Below are 21,295 nucleotides of genomic sequence, written 5' to 3'. Positions count from 1 at the left end.
GAAGGAGAGACGCCGCAGTGGGACAGACGAGTTTACACGAAAGCTTCATTCCATTTGTGTTTTTCTCTCAAGAAGCTGTAAAGTCTTAAATGTTTTTATTGTCTTTTGGTCTGCCTACAACATTGCACTGATCCTTTTCTTTTTTGTAGTTTTTTTTTTTGTAGTTTTTTTTTTTTGGTTTTGTTTTATTCGTTCTTCGGCCGTTACTGAACAGAGGGGGCCCCCCCCAGCAGCGCCGCTCCACGCCGACGCTTCCATTGTTTACAGTGAGGAAGACGAGGGGCCCCATCAGACATGGCCGCCTTCCCCGGCACTTCCTGTCTCGGACCCCTCCCTGACCCGTCGCCCCTCCCTTCCCCATCCCTCCCTCCCTCACCCGTGCGGTCGGCGCAGCAGCAGCAGCAGCAGCAGCAGCAGCAGCAGGATGGACAGAGGTGTAAAGAATGTGCATCTGTACATAAACACGATCTTCTGTAACTTTTTTTTTTTGTTTTGTTGTCAGTGTTAGTTGAAGGTGCTCCGGTTTTCCTTCTCTTTCTTTCTTTTTTTTTTTTTTTTTAAGTTTTTGGGGGGGATTTCTTCAAACCACAGTGAGTGAGAGAAGAAAACCAAGTGACTATACTCCAAGTGTATGACTGTAGCTTCTAGTGATGTCTGACACTGCTGTCTATAGGCATTTTAACCCCACTTGCCCCCCCACCCCGACCCCCCCTCTCCACTCCCTGCCAAGAACCTCCACTGCATGTACGATGCTTGGGACAGCTGGGCTCTTGCCGACCCCCCCTCCCCTCCACTCCCACCTTGGACCCCCCTGCCGTGTCAATCTGACCCCGTCGTCGACAGCCCGGCAAAGCCACGTGTCTGTATATAGTGAATGTTAAGTATTTGCAAGAACTTTTCTGCATTCTGTTCATTTGTCTGTTTTTTAATTGTTAGTTTCTTTCTCTCAAATCCAGTGTGTGTAGTGGACGTCGTCTTTCAGGCGGCCCCCCCAACCCCCTCCCCCGTCAGTCGGGGCCGTCCTGTGCAAGTGTGTAATATATTTGAATGTTCCATGCTTGTGGACTGTAGTCATCCTAAAGGGTTGTTTTGTTTTTTTTGTTTTTTTTATTTGTCATATATCGCTGGGTTTGTTATACCACTGGATGTACAAATTGTAAAGCAAAGACACTAGAGAACTAAAGGCGGATGCCGATTTGTTTTTTTTTCTAAAAGCTGAAATGTGATCATGCAATAGTTTTAAGGATAGAGGGAGGTTATATTATATTAAGGCCTCCGGAAAACTTTTGGGCCTCATGTTTGCATCATCAGAAGGGGACAGTTATGTCATCATTCTGCGTTTCACCACCAACCCCCATCCATCCCAGCTCGCTAACCGCTGATGTCACTGCCCGACAACGACGAAACACACGCACAGCAGCTCCAGTTTTGCGGTCAAAGGTCATAGATGTCATATCAGTAACACGAGCCACCGGTCAGTGAGACACCTGTGTTGTTAATAACGGCCTACGGACTTTCTTCTCCCAGCTCATCACGGACATCGACTCAAAGCCATTTCAGCCATCACTAGTTCTTCCAGCTGCCTGCTCTGTCTCCCCTCTCACCACCTCACCACGTGGGATAATAAAAGAGAAAAAAAAAAAAAGATAAAGCACATAATCATCTTCAGTGCCTCTCTGCCCACCTTCAGACATCACTGTAACTCAGCTTCAGATGTAAACATATGGGCATGGTTCAGTTTTAATGGCTTTAATAATAAAATACAGTCAAATGTGAAAGAGTTTTGGTCTGTAAATGTTTATTTTTATTCATAGTGTTGGCACCTAAGAGCAAAGCATTTAAAGTAGAAAATATGAGCTGATGTTGATGGATAAGAGGAATGTGTGAAGGCGAGACGGTCCCAGTGATCCGGGTCATCACTGGGCGTGAACCAGAGCGCCGGCTCCTTGGCCATATCCAAAACCCTTGGGCCCGAAGTTCTTGGCGTAACACGCTGTGGAAAGAGAGAGAAAAGAGAGTCAGAGGCAGAGGTTTCAGACACAGGTAGGTTTTACTGAGCCTTATTCACCAAACTATATACAGTGCCACGAAAAAGTATTTGCCCCCTTCCTGATTTTCTTGCTTTTTTTTTTTTTTTTTTGCATATTTGTCATGTTTAAGATCATAAAACACATGTTAATATTAGATAAAGATAACCCAAGTACATATAAAATGCAGTTTTTAAATTACGATTTCATTTATTAAGGCGTTAAAGAGTCCACGTTTCACGAAAAGAGCATCATACCAACAGTTAAATATAATTGTGGTAGAGTTATGCTCTGTGGCTGCTCTGCTGCTTCAGGACCTGGATGATTTAATAATTGATGGAACCATGAATTCTGCTCTCAACCAGAAAATCCTGAAGGAGAACGTCTGGCCATCAGTTTGCGACCTCAAGGTCAAACGCTGTTGGGTTTCTCCATTAGTGGATAAAGGCTCACATGGGTTCACTGGAGTCCCAAAGCTTTAGAAATGGCTTTCTAACACTTTCCAGACTGATAGATGTTTCAATGATTTTCTTTTTTCTTTTTTTTTCTTGAATTTTCTTTAGATTGCACTACATCACTTTGCTCAAACAGGTTCTTTTGAAGTGATTTATTGATTCAACAGGTCTGGCAGTGATGGCAGGCCTAGTGAAATTAAACTCAGCTTTCCAAAAAATGTGGTTTATCACAGTTATTACTTTTTCACATAGGATTGGACAGGTCTTTTGCCTTAATAAATAAAATCATCATTAAAAAATGCAATTTATATTAACCTGGGTTATCTTAGTCTAATATTAACATTTGTTTGGTGATCTAAAACATCTAAGTGTGACAAATATGCAAAAAAGTAAGAAATCAAGAAGGGGGCCAATACTTTTTCACGGCACTGTCATGGAACATCCACTACTGATGAGGCTGTGTGTTACGATCATCCCTCCACCTGTCAGGTGTCACATCTGGTGATGGTTACTCAACATGACTACTGCACAGCTGGGCCACTTTGAAATGTGTTATCACAGTTATCACACAGTTGTGTAACCTATTTGAGGAAGTGCGCAGTCGCTGAGCTAAATTTTCCACCAGAGCTGTCGAGGGGGTCACTGCGCTGTAACGAGCTCTCAGCAAAGTTGCCTGATGCTGACCACACACACACACACGTCTGACAGTAAGTTCCACTTCCTGCCAACATCCAGCAACAGATGAGCCCCAATCAACGACCTGGACGACTCAGTTCAGAGGAAGTGAGAGACATGTGGAGGCCACACCACATACTGATGAGTTTACTGATCCAGGAAAAGACATATTTAGTCTAAGTCATGTAGTTCAGTGCCGAACACATCCCTTCAAAATAAGACTGCACGTTTTAGAGTGGCCTTTTATTTTGAAAAGCCACACTGAGATCATGCAGTATAATCAGCACGTCTGAAATAAACTGTACTGTATCTAGGAGAAATCCTCAATCTTGTATTTCAATTCATGAAAAATACAGAATATAGACTGCAATGTTTTAATGGTGGCAAAGGGTTAAGCACCAAAACGTTGCCCTATGGAGGTATTATTGTTACTTTATTATTTGCAAATGTGTATCTGTGCGTAATCAGATTTGTAAATGTGTTAAACTAATCCTTGTTTGTATTCAGATTCGCAAGTGAAGACAAATCTGCAAACGCGTGCAAAGTGTACACAGATCTGTCTACATATTTACATAACTATTTACACCTTTACAGATTTACATACACATTTACAGATTAATGTACACTTCTCTTTGCACACATTTGCGAATCTGAATACAAACAAGGATTTGTTTTACACATTTACAAATCTGATTATGCATTGCACACAGATTCTGAACACACATTTGCAGATTTGTGTACATACACACACAAATGTCAGTATACATTTACAGATCACAACACAGATTGAGACACACATTTGCAAATAATAAAGTAACAATAATACCTCCATATGCCACCATTAAAACATTTTTTCTGTGTAAGTATCACAGTGTGCGGGAGTCTCTATATTCTTCACTTTTGCAGATCTACCTGTCCCTCTCCTACGCACCTGTCAATCAAATTGATGTGCAAAGTATTTTCTATTTTTTTAATTCATGAAAAATAAAAACAAAAAATGACTTCAATGAGAATCATGATAAGTCCCATTTAGAAAAGAGAAATTGCTGCATGAATTTCAGTCACATTTGAGGTGATGAAGCTCAGTGTAATATTATGTTGATGGACAGAAAGCTCTCCAGGTGAGGTGGGGACAGTGAGTTGAAATGATCCTTTAATCTTGAGTAGTTCCTCAGTGCAACCAGAGTCTGCTGCCACTCTCCACAGCAGACACGTCACTCATCACAGCAGGATAATCACAGGTGACACTAATAACATGAGTGTAGTGTTCACAGTGAGTGGTGACAGTGAGTCAGCATGAACAACGAAGCCACGTCTTCTCCTGCACTGGAGCTGCTCATCGGACAGGTGAGAAAACACCTGTGTGTGACTGAGGGCAGAGAACCAGTTTCTCAGCTCGGAGCTGTTTATCTCACATCAACATGTAAAGTCTCAGATAAGCTGTTTGGTCTGACACTGAGGTGCAGAATCCCTGACTCTGCATTTCAACCATTTGGAGACAGTTTTTTATTTTTTTATTTTTTTTGCAGCTCTTCCGTCCACATGTGTGTGTTCAGATTGTCCATGATGAGACGGAGTAACGTCGTCCAGCTGCTGCTCAGCCACAGTCAGGACACAGTCTGAGCTACGGCAGCGGCTCCGTCTGCAACATTCCTGCTCATCAGTACAAGGTTTCATGATGATACCCGGTAAACATCCCTCTGCTGAGGTCTGTGTGTATTTATGTGTCTGTCAGTGTGCATTAGTGTATGTGTGTATGTGTGTCATTGTGCTGATGAGGAGGAGGAGGAAAGTGCTGCGGAGGTCACACTGCACATGTTCCAGCCCACTTGAGTGTGGTGGACAGTGAGCCGCTCTGTGTCACCCAGCCAAACCAACACACCACACATGAAATAACAGGATGACACTGAATACAACACTGTGTGTGTGTGTGTTATTGTTACATAAGAGTCCAGTTCTGTTTCTGCTGATATGATGACATCAACAGCAGCTTAGCTCTCAAAGCTGTTCTCTGTAGAACACTGTGGAACAACAGTCATGGTAAAACTCTGTAAGTCATGGTGAATGGACTCATACTTTAACCACAAATGTCTCTCTGTCACTCACTCGCTTTGGTTTATGTGATGTAATTCAATAACTTTAAGATAATTAAAACTGTTCTACATCAGTATCTGCTTGGGTTACCATCTGAACAACGGAGACTTCAGCAGGTTCTGTGCTGTGTTCTTCTGTTCAATCCAAACTTTGTTCACATTAAATACGGTTTAGATTTTAGATCAAATTATCTTTTCTCTGTAGCCGAGGAGAAATAATGTAAATATCAAGCCACATGATTATTATGAGGACAGGTACTAAATACAGTAATGGTCTTGCATTGGTAGTCTTGGTCTTGGACTTGGTCTAGACCCACTCAAGGTCTTGGTCTTGGCTCGGTCTCGGGTTAGGTGGTCTTGACTACAACACCAATGATACATCAGGGCAACTTTTCAGGGGTCAATCATGTTCACAGTCAAAGCCTAGCCTGTTAGCATGCTAACGTGTATTGGGTCATCCCTATGTTCCCCGATTTTCCCCTGCAATATTTGGTCCCATACCTGGAAGTGAAGTTGTGACTGTGCAGATTTTTGCCTATTTTTGAGTGAGAAGTAGAATTGTCCCATTGGTTGGTTTTATGCAATGAAGAAAGGAGTTGGTTAAGTTTAGTAAAAAGACCAGATGGAGGCTCGACAGGCCAGATAGATAGATAGAGTCCAGATAAGTAGAGAGGGTCCATCGACCGGCAACAGTGGGGAACATAGGACCCTTTTTGGGAAAAATGGGGAACATCGGACCCAGGGAACATAGGTACGCTCCCCATGTATTGATTAGCTGATAAGAGTTTTTTGCAGATATTGTGTCATGAGCCAAAGAAGAGATACCTTTAGGTCATGTGGTTGTGCACCTACAGTACTGCTGTCAGAGTTTACTGAATCTGACAGCAACATGTGGACTCCAATAAAACCTGACTCCAGTTTGTGGACCTGTTGTGCATCAGTTTACACTTTGCTCCCTGTCACATGTCAGATGTCAACATCTTACTGGTGCAGATATCTACTTCCAAGATGCAGGTCTAACAGACTAAGAGATTTGTTTGTCCCTGCAGTGATCAGGCTGTTGAGATTAGATGTGTTGTTGTTTTGTTATACATGTTTTTTTAATTGTTTTTCACTCCTTGCTGTGAAACAAATTGCCCCTAGGGGATAATAAAGACTGTTGAACCTTGATTGAGTTTAACTGTCAGTAGATTTCACATGTCCTGAGGTCTGTGCTGTGAAAGATCTGAGGTTAGTGAGGAAACTTCAGGTTTAACTCTGTTTTCAACTGTTTGATCCACTTCACATCATAACAGTTTGTTCATTATCAGACCAAAGAGCATCATGGTTCTGATAATGTGCTCTATTATCTAGGGTTTACCTTCACCAGTTGATTACCATCTTTGTAGTTCAGGTTATTGAAGACGGCCAATGTTAGGTTCATTTAAGCCTGATAATGTTCAACATATCCTGGATATGTTTAACCTGCTCCATAGCACAGGCCTCAGCTCTCTGTTGGGGAACTCAAGCACCATTAGTCCTTGATCACACATTAATGTGTGTTCATGTATTTAACATGAGGAGGTGTGTTGTTGTTGGGTGCTCTGGAGCAGATTAATTGCACCACTATGTAAGTGTTGCACGGTTGATTTGTCCTCTGGTGTTGCCAGTGTGTGCGTGTGTGTTGGCTAAAGCTAATGTTGTGTTACAACTGTGAAATCTCATTAATGACAGCGAGGAAATCAAAGCTGTGTGATGAAAACCCTGCACACGGCCGGCCTCCGCTCACCTTTGCAGTAGATCTCTCCGTCTTTCTCAGTCTGGGTGGTCGACTCCAGGCTCTTGCCACATTTCGCGCAGCGGAAACAGTTCTTGTGCCACGGCTGTGAGGAGAAAGAATTTTAATTTAATATCCACAGTGGCAGCTGTTCAAGCCTGTCTTTCGTGCCTTCATGCTGAATCTACCTTGACTGTTAAAATCTGCAACAGAAAAGCTTTTGTGTTTGCACTTTTTTTTTTTAAGGCTGATAACTGCTGCTGTTTGTTGGACGGCGTTCCTTCATTGTTTCCCGTCAGAGCTGCTTTTCCCCACAGCTGGAGGCTTTTTCTGAATCTCTTCATTAAACACAAAATTACTGGTTATGCTTGAGCTCGTGAGCGGAGCCGCGGATAGATTTTGTCCCATTAGAGAAACCCATTAACGGCTTCCCGCATGGTGACATCACCGCCTATAAATCAGCTCATGTGTGGATCTTCATGTGATCGGTGACAGGAAACGGTCCACTCCCGTTTTTTTTTATTTTTTTTAGAGGAAACAGAATTCTCTGCAGCCTGAGCCTCATGACTTCATCTACTGTAAATCCGCCGTCCTCAACATCTGCCTCGCTCGATTAACGCCAGCTGCCTGCGAGCTCCCGTCCAAACTTTATGGAGAAACTTTCATCAGAAAAACAGGATCTGCGTTCTCTCATTAGGAGCAGCCACACCAAACCTCCAGCGTGTGGTTCAGCACTGTAAAACACACATATACACACACACACATCCATATGTGCATCCAATCCAGTGGTTTGTGATGTCGCCTGTTGTCCTGTGGCGTTCAGGGAACCAGCGCGGCCTGGGTTCCTCTGACTTCTGGTGGGGTTACACCAGGCTGTGGCCATAGCTACAGGCTACACATTAGAAAGTCCATTTATGGTTTGAATCCTGCATCGGGTGGCCCTTTGCTGCGTGTCATTCCCCCCTCTCTCTGCCTCCCCATTTCCTGTCTGTCAACTAACCTGTTAAAGTCAAAAAGCCCCAAAAATATAGAAAAAATAAAAAATAAAGTCCATTTATGAAGCTATTCGGTTCACACTGCAGCTTTAAATCACAGGAGCATCTGTGGAGTCTCATCCGCCATTGTCATGACAACCCATGTGAATCTCCACATGAGCCAAGACTCATCATTTTTTGCAACTTGGCTCAACCAGTGAAAACTAAAGGGTGGACAGCGCAGAGCGTTGTTCCCTCTGAGAACGTCCTCCTGTCTTCACTGTCCTCACTGTCTCCTCATGCTGCTGAATTTATGCTCTTGTTGTAATGATGATCATAAACTATGACCCAAACATGAGAGCTGAGGGCCACCCCCGAATAGTTTGGTCACACACCACATGGACTCACACGCCCTGATCAGACAGTCCTGGGGTCCACCCCTGGCTGTATGTCATTCCCCTGCTCTGTCTCCCTGCATTTCCTGTTTGTCTCCACTGTCTCTACCTCATAGAAGCATAAAATAAAAAAAATAATAAAAAAAATTCAACTGCATAGTCAGCCAACAAATTAATTGTCAAAAAACTCATTAATTGAGTCATTCATCAAGCAAAATAACCACAAACATCGTCTCTGCCCATCTCTTCATTTGTCCCTCATTTGTCCCTGCTCATTAACAGCAATTAACCAGGGACATGTTGATGGACCTGTGTTTGCTCAAACCTTCACAAACACTGACATATGGGGGCGTCATTAAGCTCAACGGGTAGAGTAGGCACCCCATATGCTATAGTCCTCGCCGCAGCGGCCCTGGTTCGATTCCACCGGTGGCCCTTTGCTGCATGTTGTTCCCCATTTCCTGTCTCTCTACAGCTGTCCTGTTGATTAAAGGCCTAAAAGCCCCCCAAAATACTTAACAAAAAAAAAACAATAGAAAATCTGTGTTGTTGAGTAGCCTACTTAACTCCACACACTGACATATGAAGCATAGTGAATGTTTAGTCAGGAGGACCGTCTCTCTCTGATTGGCTGATCTGACATCAGCGTTCTGTCACATGTTCAACATCAGCGCTGTCACAAGAGCGTGTTTACTTCATCCACATGGATCTCTCCATTCTCTCACCTTTCCCGCCCCCATGATCTTCTCTGCAGCGTAGACAGAGTCTCCACACCGGGCACATTTCTCCGAGCCTCCAAACTTCTGGGCAAATTTGGAGGGGTTGGGGTTGGTGGTGGGTCTGTGGGCCTGTGTCCTGGAGGAAAAAAACACACACGATAAGGATGAAACATTGTCTTCCACAAACAAGGCTGATTGGGCAATCTGGCTTTAAGTGAATCAGTCAGTATTTGTAACTGTAGTTATCCAGTCTGGACCTGTTCCAGTGATGGTTTAAAAAGCGCTTCAATGTTCGATGTGAACTCATGCTTTGTTAATGTTTCCTGACAACCTTCTTTATTAATGATTATGAGGAGATACATGGGACAAATAGACCAGAAATAAAACCGTCCCATCCTGCTCCCATCCTCAGCCAGTGGTGGGAAAGGGAGCGAGGCACCCTGGGGCCCCGGAGCGGTGCTTATCGAAGGGTGGCTGCCAGCCCCCGTGGCCCCTGAATGAAGCCCTTTGTGGAGGGTGGACCGGCTCCTCCTGCTTACATAATGAACTCTTTCATAACAATGATCACCTGACGTCTGAGGCAGGAATAAACACGAGTGTGTTAGCATATGTGTGTGTGTGTGTGGGGCAGCTGTGTTTTCCTGTTTGTTTTTGGTGCCCACACGGTTACAAGTGTGTGGTCTCACACTCAGTTCTCAGAGGTGGGTGTGGTCCTGCAGCTGAAGCAGTCAGTAGCATCTTATACACTGCCCGTCCAAAAAAAAGTCACCACTTGGATGTAACTAAGCTAATAGGTAAGAGCTTCCCATTGGATAATAGCCTTTATGCACAGCTCCACTACTTCCTGAACTTAAACGAGCTCCTTTATTTCCTGTCTTATATTATTGGACAAACTGATTAATCCAGGTGTGTCTGACTGACCTCAGTAGTCACAACCAAGGGGGTGGATCGGGCTACATGCAGGCGTAGCTCACAGTCAGCCATATTGAGGACAGGCAACTTGCTCTGACTCTGGCTGCAGTTACAGAGCAGTAGATGGTGATCCAGTCATCTTCACTAAAAAAACTATTCATAACTCTGTGAAAAATAAATCAGTATGTGGCTATTACTTTTATTATTTGCATAATGTTACTATAATGTTACTTTTTATTTAAAAAAAAGTACATGATTAAAATTATCCATTATGTCATTAGGCAGCAGCGGCGGGTGAGTCATCTAGTCTTCTTATATATACTGTATCTATGGACACATCTGGATTAATCAGTTTGTCCAATAATGTAAGACAGGAAATGAAGGAGCTTGTCTAAGTTCAGGAAGTAGTGGAGCTGTGCATAAAGCCTATTACTGCATGGATGATTATGTTTTAGCTGGCAACAACTTATTTAACCCTAACTAATGCAGTCAAATTTCCTAAACAACCATGTCTGAAGACACATCCTGTGGTCGTGGAAAAGACGTTGATCTGTTTCAGAAGGGTCAAATTACAAGTGAATCTAACATCTAAGGAGATTACTGAGACTACTAAAATTGTGTTAAGAACTTAACTGTCCAACGCATTATTACAAACTGGAAGGACAGTAAGGAACCATAATTCAAGGAAGAAATGTGGTCCAATGTGACAACAGAGTCCGACATTGCAGAATCTTATTGAAACGACACCACAGCGAATGTGTGCCGTAATCAAAGCTAAAGGCGGTCCAACGAAATATTAGAGGGTGTGTCTTTTTTTTTGGACGGGCAGTGTAGATCCTGATCTATTAGATGTTGCATTGATCACCTGGATCATCATTCTGGTTTCAGACCTGCGCTCTGACTCCTCTCCTCCTGCGTCTACACTGTCAGCTGACCCAGCCGGGAGCTGCTGCAGCCAAGCTGGATGTGGTCATGAGGCAGACTGCCAGTCTTCCCGTCAAGGTTCCTTTCCTCTCTTAAAGCTCTGTGGTCCAGGCAGTGAGCAGCAGAAGCTCTGACATCTTTAAAGCGGACCACTTGAGCTCTGTATATGGGGCCCCTGGGACCCCTGATCTTTACTGTATCTGACATCTGACTTGTGTAATAATCTTTCACGATTGACATTTAAAGACATTTAGATCATTCTCCCATCTGGAGATCCTTACAAAAAGACCTGGTACAAGTTTACCGTCTTTGTCCGGAGCCCAGAACATTCAGTGTTGACTTCCTGGACCATCTCTGGAGCCACTGATTCTCCCCTGACTCGTTGCATTTCTCCTGCTTGGAGACAACAGCGCCGCTGGTCTCCTGCCACATACTGAATGTGCCCTGAACTCACTGACCCTGTCAACCTCAATTACGCAATGAAGTCAGATGAATGATCCTTTATTTAGGCACGTCAAGGCATCATTTGTGTTGGTAAAGCTGTGAAATTGCAAAAACTGGCTCTAATTTAATGTTGTTGTCGCAGTTTACTGGCAGCAGCACTGTGAGGACGGAGCGGATGTCAACACCAGTCTGAACCACAGCAGGCGGGGCGATGAAGGACGGCACGACAATGACTGTAATTATTCTGACACTCAGGACAAACACGCCCACACGGCATTCATTACACAATGTTTCCAGAAAGGATCGTTGCAGCGACTTCCAGGATTTAATGCACCTGTGTGCAGCCTGTGTACAACCGTCGGCCCAGCTTACTCTTCATGTTTGATTCCCAGCCGCTCTCCTCGGTCCATGTTGAGCGTTCCCGCCCCCTGTCCGTAGCCGTAGCCCTTGGGGCCGTACTTCTTCCCGTAGCATGACTTGCAGTAGATCTCCTGGTCGTGAATAGCCAGCGTGGTGCTGTCTAAGCCCTTCCTGCACACCACTGTGGACACACACACACACACACACAAAGTTGTTTCATTTACATGTATTTGCTGCTGAACATTTGCATTTGAAACATGAGACAGAAACACAAACACCAGTTGTTCAAAAGTAATCTGATTGGACTTTGGATAATGGATTGGATCAAATCTTGTAAAATGGGTTGTTCAAAACCAAAAGTGGATTCTGAGATCATTAGATCACATAATCCAATCTGGGTTTGAAATTAATCTAGATCAAACCCTCAATTTGTGTTGTTCAAAACTTTTTAATTTTGAGCCAAAAAATCTGCATCATTCTGATCCCAGCAGTTTGGTATATCCAGGGTGGATTTCAGGAACAAAATGTCATTTAAATCACATTCAAACTGGCCAAATAAACTACATATAACTTATAAGTTAACATTTGGATCATTCCACAAATGGAGAACTTTTCCCCAACTACTGGATATTTAAATGTTTTTTTAAATTAGAGATTTGAATTTGAAACACATGGAAAAATATCCACAATGTATTTGACGAATGTACTGTATATATTCTTTTTTATTTATTTGTTGCAGGTCAGATAAGGTCTGGCTGTTAAAGAAAAAGACTTTGAGTGACCCCATGCTGCTGTTCTACCTGTTTTTCTTACATACCTAGTAGCCTTTAGTGTGATACACAGTCCCACTTTGCATATGTTAACTGAATTTGGTCATCTTGAAAAGTTTGTATCTGGATCAGACTGATCCAATCCTAATTTGCTTTGAACAACTTGGGTAAAAGTAAAACGGATTACATCATCCTTGATAGCAAAACAAGGGATTTTAAACCCAGAGATTAAACCTTTTGAACAACTGGGCCCTGAGCTCAATCTTCAACATCTTTCAACTCTGAATATTCCAGCTTTTGCGCAGTGAGACCTGTAGATGTGTGTTCAGAAGAGGAGAGAGATTTAAACCTATAGGGGAAATGGGGAATTTCTTTGTCACGATCCCTTTTGCCTCCACTGCATGTGCACATGATTTAAGACCATGAAGTCAAAAACATTCATATGCAAAGAAGGGAAAAGTATTCAGCAGTGGGACTGTATATTTTCTTTATCCTAGATCTTTATCATAACTGCTTCTCCTGATGTCAGCGGTGGATTTATTCAAGTTTAAACTCCGGCTGCTACTGTTTGTTGCTGTAGAACTCATTCTTATGGATTATGCATTAAAACAAAACAAAAGAGCTGGAGCTGCTTGAGACCTCATACTTGCACACTGCACACTGTTGTTGGGATTAGTCAAATTCTACACACCCTGCTCTGCACTGTGTGATCCTCTGAAACTGGTTTAAGATTTCACACCGCTAGCTGAGTATTTACATTTCACTCCCACCGTAGTGACATAACCGGCATCAAGTGTTAACAGATAACCAAGACAAAAGCCCCGATCTCTACTGAGTGACCTTCCTGTCTTTCATACGCTGAAACAAAAAGTGGTGAATGTCAAACTGAGGGACTGGAGGAAAAGGGGCAAATAAGAGCCAAGGACACAGAGTCCCCTCACTCATCGTCTCCTCGCGGTAAGACAAAGCATCTTTTGTAAAGAAACCGCCAGAAAAAAAATAAACTCCTCTTTTGTGGCTCATGTTGCTTTGGTCTCGTCCTGACGGCGGCGTCGGGACAAATCCTGTTCTCCAGCTCCAAAGACATCTTCTTCACTGACATTTCAAGGACAGTTCAGGAGCGGGACACGCCGCCCACTCGGCCAGCAACCTGACAATAATGCAGTGTGAACTCCACAACTGATGACCGGTGAGGGAAATGTCAGCACAGGCTCTCTTTGAAGCGCCGTGGAGGGGTGAACCAGAGTTCACACTTTGATGGTGAACTCTACAAGATGTTTCTTTCTTTCTTTCTTATACGAAACACCCCAAGTGTTGGCTCTCATCTATCAACCCTTAGAGATACTTTCATGTTAACATTCTCGTTTGTCTGGTTTGACTTCCTGATGACATTTTCAGCGGTCAACTCTCAAATCTCTAAATCGCTCGTTTTATTTGAGCTTCCTTTCTTTCTGTTGCAAAATCTGTGATACGACACCACTGAATGCACCTCATTCATGTAGTGTAAGTTGAGTCACCAGATCGCTGTTTTAAGCTTGTGTGTATTGAAAATACTTTGTTCTTGATGCTTTTATGAGGCCTGATGAACTGACTCAGTACTGTAATATACTGTAAGTCAGTTAACGCAACTGAGAGCTTCGACCTTGTACTTGCTACTGACATAAACAAAAAGTCACACATGTGCTTAAAGGGATACTTCACCCAAAATTGATAATTCACCAATCATCTACTCACCGTCATGCCAAGGAAGGGTTCGGAGAACTTTCAGAGTTATCAAAACGCTTTTGGAGTTCCAGGGGGGGTCCGGCTGACAACGGATTTTCATATAATGGCAGCGGATAGTGCTCACTTTTGAATTGTCCAAAATGAAACATCCAAATACCTCCATACTGCTTGTCCGTACTGACTCAAGTGTCCTGAAGCCGCCACATGAAAAAGTTGTTCGGAAAAAGATAATTTGATCTCTGTTTTTATCCTTGTTGTAGCAGTAGCTCCCAGTGGCTGCGTGAGATTTGCTGAGAGATGTTCTTCTGTGTTTATATCATACATCCAATGGTTTACAACGACGAACAAACGTTTTGATGACTCCGAACCCTTCCTTGGCATGACGGTGAGTAGAAAATTGGTGAATTATCGATTTTGGGTGAAGTATCCCTTTAAGTATCAGCACAGATACTGGTACGTCACCTCTACTACATCATATAAGGTGTATGAGGAGATCCTACACTTCCCACACAATGCATCTTAATAGTCTCTTCATTAGACAGGGAACTGCGTTGGTGTTCCTAACAAAGGTTTTTCTGTTACGTGTCAGAGATGACTCTGATTCCACTGGCTGTCTGAACGTGGGAAATCAATGTAAGAATGTGCGCTATGTCCTGAAGCACCAGCTTCATGGTCTAAATGATGCATAACCACACACACTCTGTCTCTCACACACACACACAAATGATACCGTTGCATCCCCGACAAGAACAACAACTTACTGCAGAGGAAACAGCATTTGTGGAAACTCTTCCCGTCACACTGCACTTCCTCGGCGTGGTAAACCGTCCCACGGCACGCTGAGCATTTGTTGCCTCCTCCCCAGTTTGGCATCGTGTGTGTGGTCCTGGCAGGAGACAGGGGAGAGGATATGCAAGGTTAGGGTTACTTTGTTCCTCCTTGACATGTTCCTGTATGTTTCTTATCCTCCTGACTTTTTTTTTTTGGAATCAAAGCAATTTTCCCCCTGATACTCACGCAGGGAGGGTGACGGTGAAATTGAGCATGAATGGGTTTCGGCAACACCCATCTCCATTCACGTTCACATCCAATTCTGCTCAGAGGTTGCTCCATAATAATAAGCTGATAAGCTCCACTTGACTGATTTGAATTGAAAGGAGCAGCCAGTGTCTTATTTGAAGCATATCAGTATCCAGTAACATCTACATCCATCTCTGAGAACCTGCACTGCTGGATATAATCACAGCAGCACACATTTGAAATGAAAACCGATGCCCCGGGGCACAACTGCCACTCTTAAAAAAAAACACAACACACAATGCAAACGAGGTCGGCCTAAACAACAGGGTAGACTAATACCCAGAGGAATGCTTTAGGGCGCCGTGCCACGGGGCTTTTGTTGCCTGTTGTCTGAGCCTGTACAGTGCAGACACAAACAGCAAAGAATAAATATGAGTGTGAAGTAACCTACGCACATAACACACCCAGTCACTCCCTGACTCACATGCGCATCTGTCTGTAATTACACACTCACTCATTTAAGGGTTTAAGATGCTCCGCTTCCTTAGTGTATCACTCACCACAAGGCAAACCCCCACTGTGATATCATACAGTACTTTAGAGATTAAAACGGAAAAGCTCTTTGATTCTTAATTAAGTGAAAAAGAAAACTCTTAGCGGTGTAAACTACTGATCTTGTCCTTGTAAATCCTCCTCCCAGCTGGATTAGAGACTGCAGAACAGGTTTAAACATGAGAGGGGATCAGACGACCACTAACTACCCTTCAAGCTCCTGCAGGCGTTTGGTCGTGGAGAGGAAGTCGGTGTTGAGGTGTTCCAGCTGACGGCCCAGCGCAGTCATTTTAAAGTTTAAGAGTTCAGACTTGGGTCTTTGTTTACTGTTGGTGTGACACTGCCAGAGATTAATCAGTTCATTTAAACTTTGCACACTTTTTTCAGAGTTCATTGTTTGTGCCTCCCAAAAAAAGAAAAGAAAAAAGAAGCAGATTTGAGATCATCGTTGGACACTGAATCATTTCACTGAACCGAGGCTAATGAAATTTTTATTGTTTGTTGAATTCGTGATTGGTCTAAACTTTTCAATGTGGAACACATTAGTGGTTTTAAATAAGTTACTATATCTGCAATTCAATTAAAGTCCAGTGAAAAAGTCTCTGTTCTTTCCTCTAACTTTTCCTGACACTAAGACACATAATCTTTTCAGAAGGCTGTTGAGGTACACACTCTGACCCCTGTGACCTTTAACAACCTCACAGTGGCTCCGGCACCATCAGTGGTGAATCATTAAGTGCTATATCAATGTTTAAAGATGTTGAACCAAACTTCTCAGTATTTCTCAACTATAGTTCTGATGCTGTAATATAAAAGCACACAGGCTGGAAACACAGACAGTGAATTATTATTATGTAACACAAAGCTGTGTTACCCTGTTGATGACATATTCATATTGTTTACACAGTATTGTAAATGTCATGTATTATCAAACCTAGTGTGTGCATTGGAAGCTATATATCAAAGCCTGCTCATTTTAATGCTACCCTTCAGAGTCTCTTGGTCACATTAGCCTGGTCATCAGCTCTTATGTGTTTTAACCTGATGAGATGAATGATGAATGTTTGACACTTTTCACTGTACAAGTAAAAATACATAGGCCTACATATTGTCAGCCTGCATAGACGGCAGCATTGAGCAGAAGTTACATTAAGTTTAAAAAATTGTTTATAAACATTAACTATTGGAACACAGTCAGTACCATAAATAAATACACAGACTTAACTTCTTTAGTTTTAGTATTGAAATGTATAGCATTATGTTTCATGGCAATATGTCAGATAAAAAGTTACCTTACCGTAGGTCTTTAAAAGCAGCAGTAGAGGTGGTGTAACTCCGACACAGAGTGATAACAGTCCACACTTCTACTACACTGACCCTGAAATGCCACATACTCCACATATTTACCGCGGCTGTGGGAGGAGGGATTACGAGGGGCGTGAACTCAACACTGCTGCCTTCACTGTCGTCGGAAATATGATGATCGTGTTTGGAGAAAAAAAAACCCCCAAAAAACAGAGGACTCCTCTGTTCTGTACACCTGTGGAGGTATATGAGAATGTAGACGACTAGGTGAAATGGTGTTTATATGATAGAGCCTCAAATCAGAAAAAAAGAGAGATTTTTATAGGCTACCTGAGAATCTGGGTTGATGGTGCCAGGAGGCAGCCCTCTGGGCCTAGAGTGAAATAGAATAGAAAGATTTTTTTTTAAAGTATTTTATTCTTCTTCTTTTTTCATTGTTTGTTTTTACTCACTTGAATAATAGTAATAATTTCTAAATTGTAAAACTTGTCTTCCCAATAAATTGGTTATATGGGGAAATGGACCAATCACAATTTTTCTTCTGATGGTATCTAGGTGAATCAGTGACACCTCCTGGCAGGCAGGCAGGGGACTGTAGCCTACATTTAAAAAAATAATAATAATATGGACATGAATCTGACATTGACAGGTGTTTTAGCCAATCATAGTTTCTGGGCGTTGTGGGCGGAGTGATTTCGTGACATCAGCCAGGTGTTCATCACAGTAGGCTAATTAGGCTAGTGGAAAAACACCTGCGAAGTTAACGGCTCTGACTGGCAGTGTGAATGCATCAGCTGTTTGTAGGACTGCCTTGTCCTTCGTCTTCAGTTTATCAACACAGCAGTAGGCTACTCCAACACATAGCTCTGCTCAACTCCTGTAACTTCTCTTCCACCTGTCCGACCACCGGCGGTGTATCTCTCCTGGACGTCAGAAATATATATATATCCAGCTTTAACATCGACGACACACACCAGTAGAAGTTACAACCCATTTGGTCTGGACAGAAAGTTGACCACAGTGTGTTAGCCAGCCTAGCTAGGTCGGCTATGCAGCGTCGTCATTTCGGACCATTCAACACCTGCTCCCTGACCAGGACTCCTCTCCTCCAGGACATCATAACGGACGGTAAGTTGAATTTTCCGTGTTTTACAGAAACGTGGCAACAACATAATGACTTTTTTTTTTCAACCTAATGACTTTCCACAGCTAGCCTACTCCTCGTGGGTTTGTTTACACCACCTGCCGACCTCTAGTCTCTGGCAGAAGGGGAGGTGCGGTGGCAACTTTTGATAAGATCACTGCAGTAGCCTATTTGGTAGCGGATAAACCATAGACTGTAGCCTATATGGGGATAAACAAATGAATAGAAATGGACAGACATTGCTGGTGGTTGTTGTGCTGGTCTCACTGTGAGTGTTTTAGGTTGACCTTTTGTGTCTTAATTTTTCCCTGTGTTTGAGTTTACGTTGGGTATTGCAGTTTTGAGGCACGAGGCAGTATGAAATGTAATACTGAAAAACATTTAATATGCTGAACTTGCCATAAGGCTTTGGCTGTTGTTTTTATTGCCCCATGTGTGGTCCCATGAGGCCCAGTGTCTGGGGCCATGGTTCATCACTGGTGTTTTTTGATCATTAATCAGGTCTAGGTTCTGTATTAATACTGTGAAAGTGTCAAAGCCTCAGTCCGCTCTGTAACGTTGTGATGTCACAACAAAGTAGGGCTCCCAGCCCAGATTGCCTTCTAAAGTTTAGAACAGCCACGTTTGACGTTCATGTTTTCCCGTCTAGGAAGAGAGTATTAAGTGAACTGAATGAACCCTCCGTCTCTACACTGTGTGGGCTGATTATTGTGGTGCCAGAAACCTATGATGAGGATATGGTGCATTACTTCTGCACCAAAGGGACGCCTCATTGTTTTAACTGGTTTTTGGACCAATGGGCCTGACTTCACTTCAGTTGTAATGGAAGCTTAGGCTGGGACAGTGTGAATGACTCTGCTACAAATTTAAGTACAATGGAGGTCAGGATACATGATGGTTGGATCTGTCACTGCAGGAGCTGATCTCTGTGGCGTATACTCATATAAATGGGTTTACTTTACACTTCATCTTTTCATAAATCTATTGTGAAATAACTACTATTAGAAATACTATGAACAGCACAGCCACATTGATCTGTTCAAACTTTCCGTTATTCTACCCCCTGCTGGAAACAGACTGTAATGTCTGATGGCTGGGTCAGGCGGAAAACAAGGCTTGCAACAACCAAACATGAGTGACACTGCTTATAAACAGGAACATACTATACTGTTGTATTGATGCAATACTGACCAGTTCGTCCTCTACAGACCACATCCTGATAATGACCAGATATTTTCAGCCCTGCTGCACAATGACAACAACAACAACAAGGACATAAACCTTAATCCAAACAGCATCACAAACTGACACAATATCCCAGACTCTGCTGCTTATGAAACCAGTGACCTTTAGTTTCATGACCGTTCCCAGGGCAACACCACAGTGGAACTAGACGGCAGCAGCACCGAGGGCAGACAAATGTGATTAATTAAATTTAATTAAAAGGTTAAACAGTAAAAGTAACCCCCCCAACCCTAAGCAATGTAGTCTTAAATTATACTCAATTAAAGTCTTTAATTTGCACAGAGCTGCAGTAAATCTGGTTTTCTGTTGAAATAAGTTGTTTTATTGATCCAGGTCTCCTACTGTTAGAATATTATCTACTGCTCCATCCCCAGTAAACCTCAAACTCATTATTTCTCAATTATACAGTTTATTATGATAGATTGGTTGGTATACTCTCAATCCCAGACACAGTGTTAATAACAGCATCATGCTAATCAAAACTGATGCTGATGAGGCTGTTTGTCACAGTGTATAATATGGGTTCCCTAGACAAATGTAGTAGTAATACACAAATGGAATCCATTTCTAAATGATTACTGATAACTTTATAGTAATAGTGTGGAGGTAAATTAGTCAAAGCCAAAGTTTTTCACCAACCTACCGACTCTGCCATCTGGTTTCAAATTCCTTCATAGCGATCTCAAAGACTGATACCAAGTAACAGGAAGCGTTAACACTCCTCTTTTTGTTTTGAGGGGAAAAAAAAGTTTTACAAATCTGGCAACACACCTGGGTTTAAAAGTGTCATTCAGAAAGAATTTCTCGTAGCAGTAATAAAAAGCAGACTGGAGCAGGTAGAGCTGCCAGTCCTCTGCTGCAGAGGCCGAGGCTTGAGGTGAGGAAATCCCAAAGTGGAGCCTCGACCGATGGAAAGGAAATGAAGTGAGCAGTCTGCACCGGGAATAGCTGAGCATTTAGAGGTAAATGAATGTTTGCTCCGATGAAACCATAATGAGACAGATTATGGTGGGTACACCAAATTGAATGTTTTTCAGATGTGCTTCTATATATTTTAAAGGAGACATTCTGCCCCCTTTCCACAAATTAAAATAGTTCCCAGGTGTCTTAAAGACATGTCTGTGACATGCTTTGGTCAAAATACCCCAAAGATCAAACATCACAGCTCTTTTCATCTTTTCAAAACAGCCCTGTTCAGAATGGCTGGTTTCAGTGCTTGTCCCTTTAAATGCAAAAGAACCACTGCTTGCCCCACCCCTTCGGTCCCAGGTAGGGGTGGGGTTATGCAAATTCGAAACCTAGTTGCATCACTGGAAGAAAACTGAGGAAACAGCTTGTAAAACCACGTGGATTTCAACCTAGGGAGCCTGCACAATTACAGATGCTTTTGTCAATTCTCACATTTTGGGGGCCAGAAGGCAAGACAAACACACAAAAAGTGATATTTCCATAATATGTCCCCTTCAAAGACTTAAGAAGTGGCATTCAGATATCCATATTTTAGCACTAAAAATGGCCTCTTGTTCCTCCATGGAAAGAGCAGCAAGACACTACTAACTATTCATAAAAAATACACAAAACAACCCCTGTGACTTTTACAGTATATTTGGGACAGTTTTAACCTCGACAGGTCAGGTACCACATGAAAAATAAAAACCTGAATGGAAAGATCGGAAATTCTGACGCTTTTGAACACAGCAGCTCTCTGATTGACTAAGTGAATATGAAAATAACGTGAATGCCATTCTTCCTGTGTGAGATCATCGTCATCATTTTAGTCATTTAGTCTTAGTCTTTTCT

General features: G+C 42.7%; 1 protein-coding gene across 1 annotated transcript; it reads right to left on the bottom strand.

The window, feature by feature from the left end:
* Positions 1 to 1,808: 1,808 nt before the first annotated feature.
* On the bottom strand, positions 1,809 to 17,166 carry csrp2 (cysteine and glycine-rich protein 2). The gene is made up of 6 exons (XM_084000003.1): positions 17,099 to 17,166; positions 14,991 to 15,115; positions 11,747 to 11,915; positions 9,101 to 9,230; positions 7,019 to 7,112; positions 1,809 to 1,993 (listed from the first exon to the last, which is right to left on the bottom strand). The coding sequence occupies exons 2-6, from the start codon at positions 15,100 to 15,102 to the stop codon at positions 1,917 to 1,919; spliced, it is 582 nt and encodes a 193-aa protein (XP_083856129.1). The 5' UTR covers positions 15,103 to 15,115; positions 17,099 to 17,166; the 3' UTR covers positions 1,809 to 1,916.
* Between the last annotated feature and the right edge of the window lie 4,129 nt (positions 17,167 to 21,295).

Source organism: Trachurus trachurus, assembly GCF_905171665.1.
Source record: "Trachurus trachurus genome assembly, chromosome: 23".
Lineage (NCBI taxonomy): Eukaryota > Metazoa > Chordata > Actinopteri > Carangiformes > Carangidae > Trachurus > Trachurus trachurus.
Note: the sequence above shows the minus strand (reverse complement) of the source record. Positions and strands in the feature narration are given on the sequence as shown.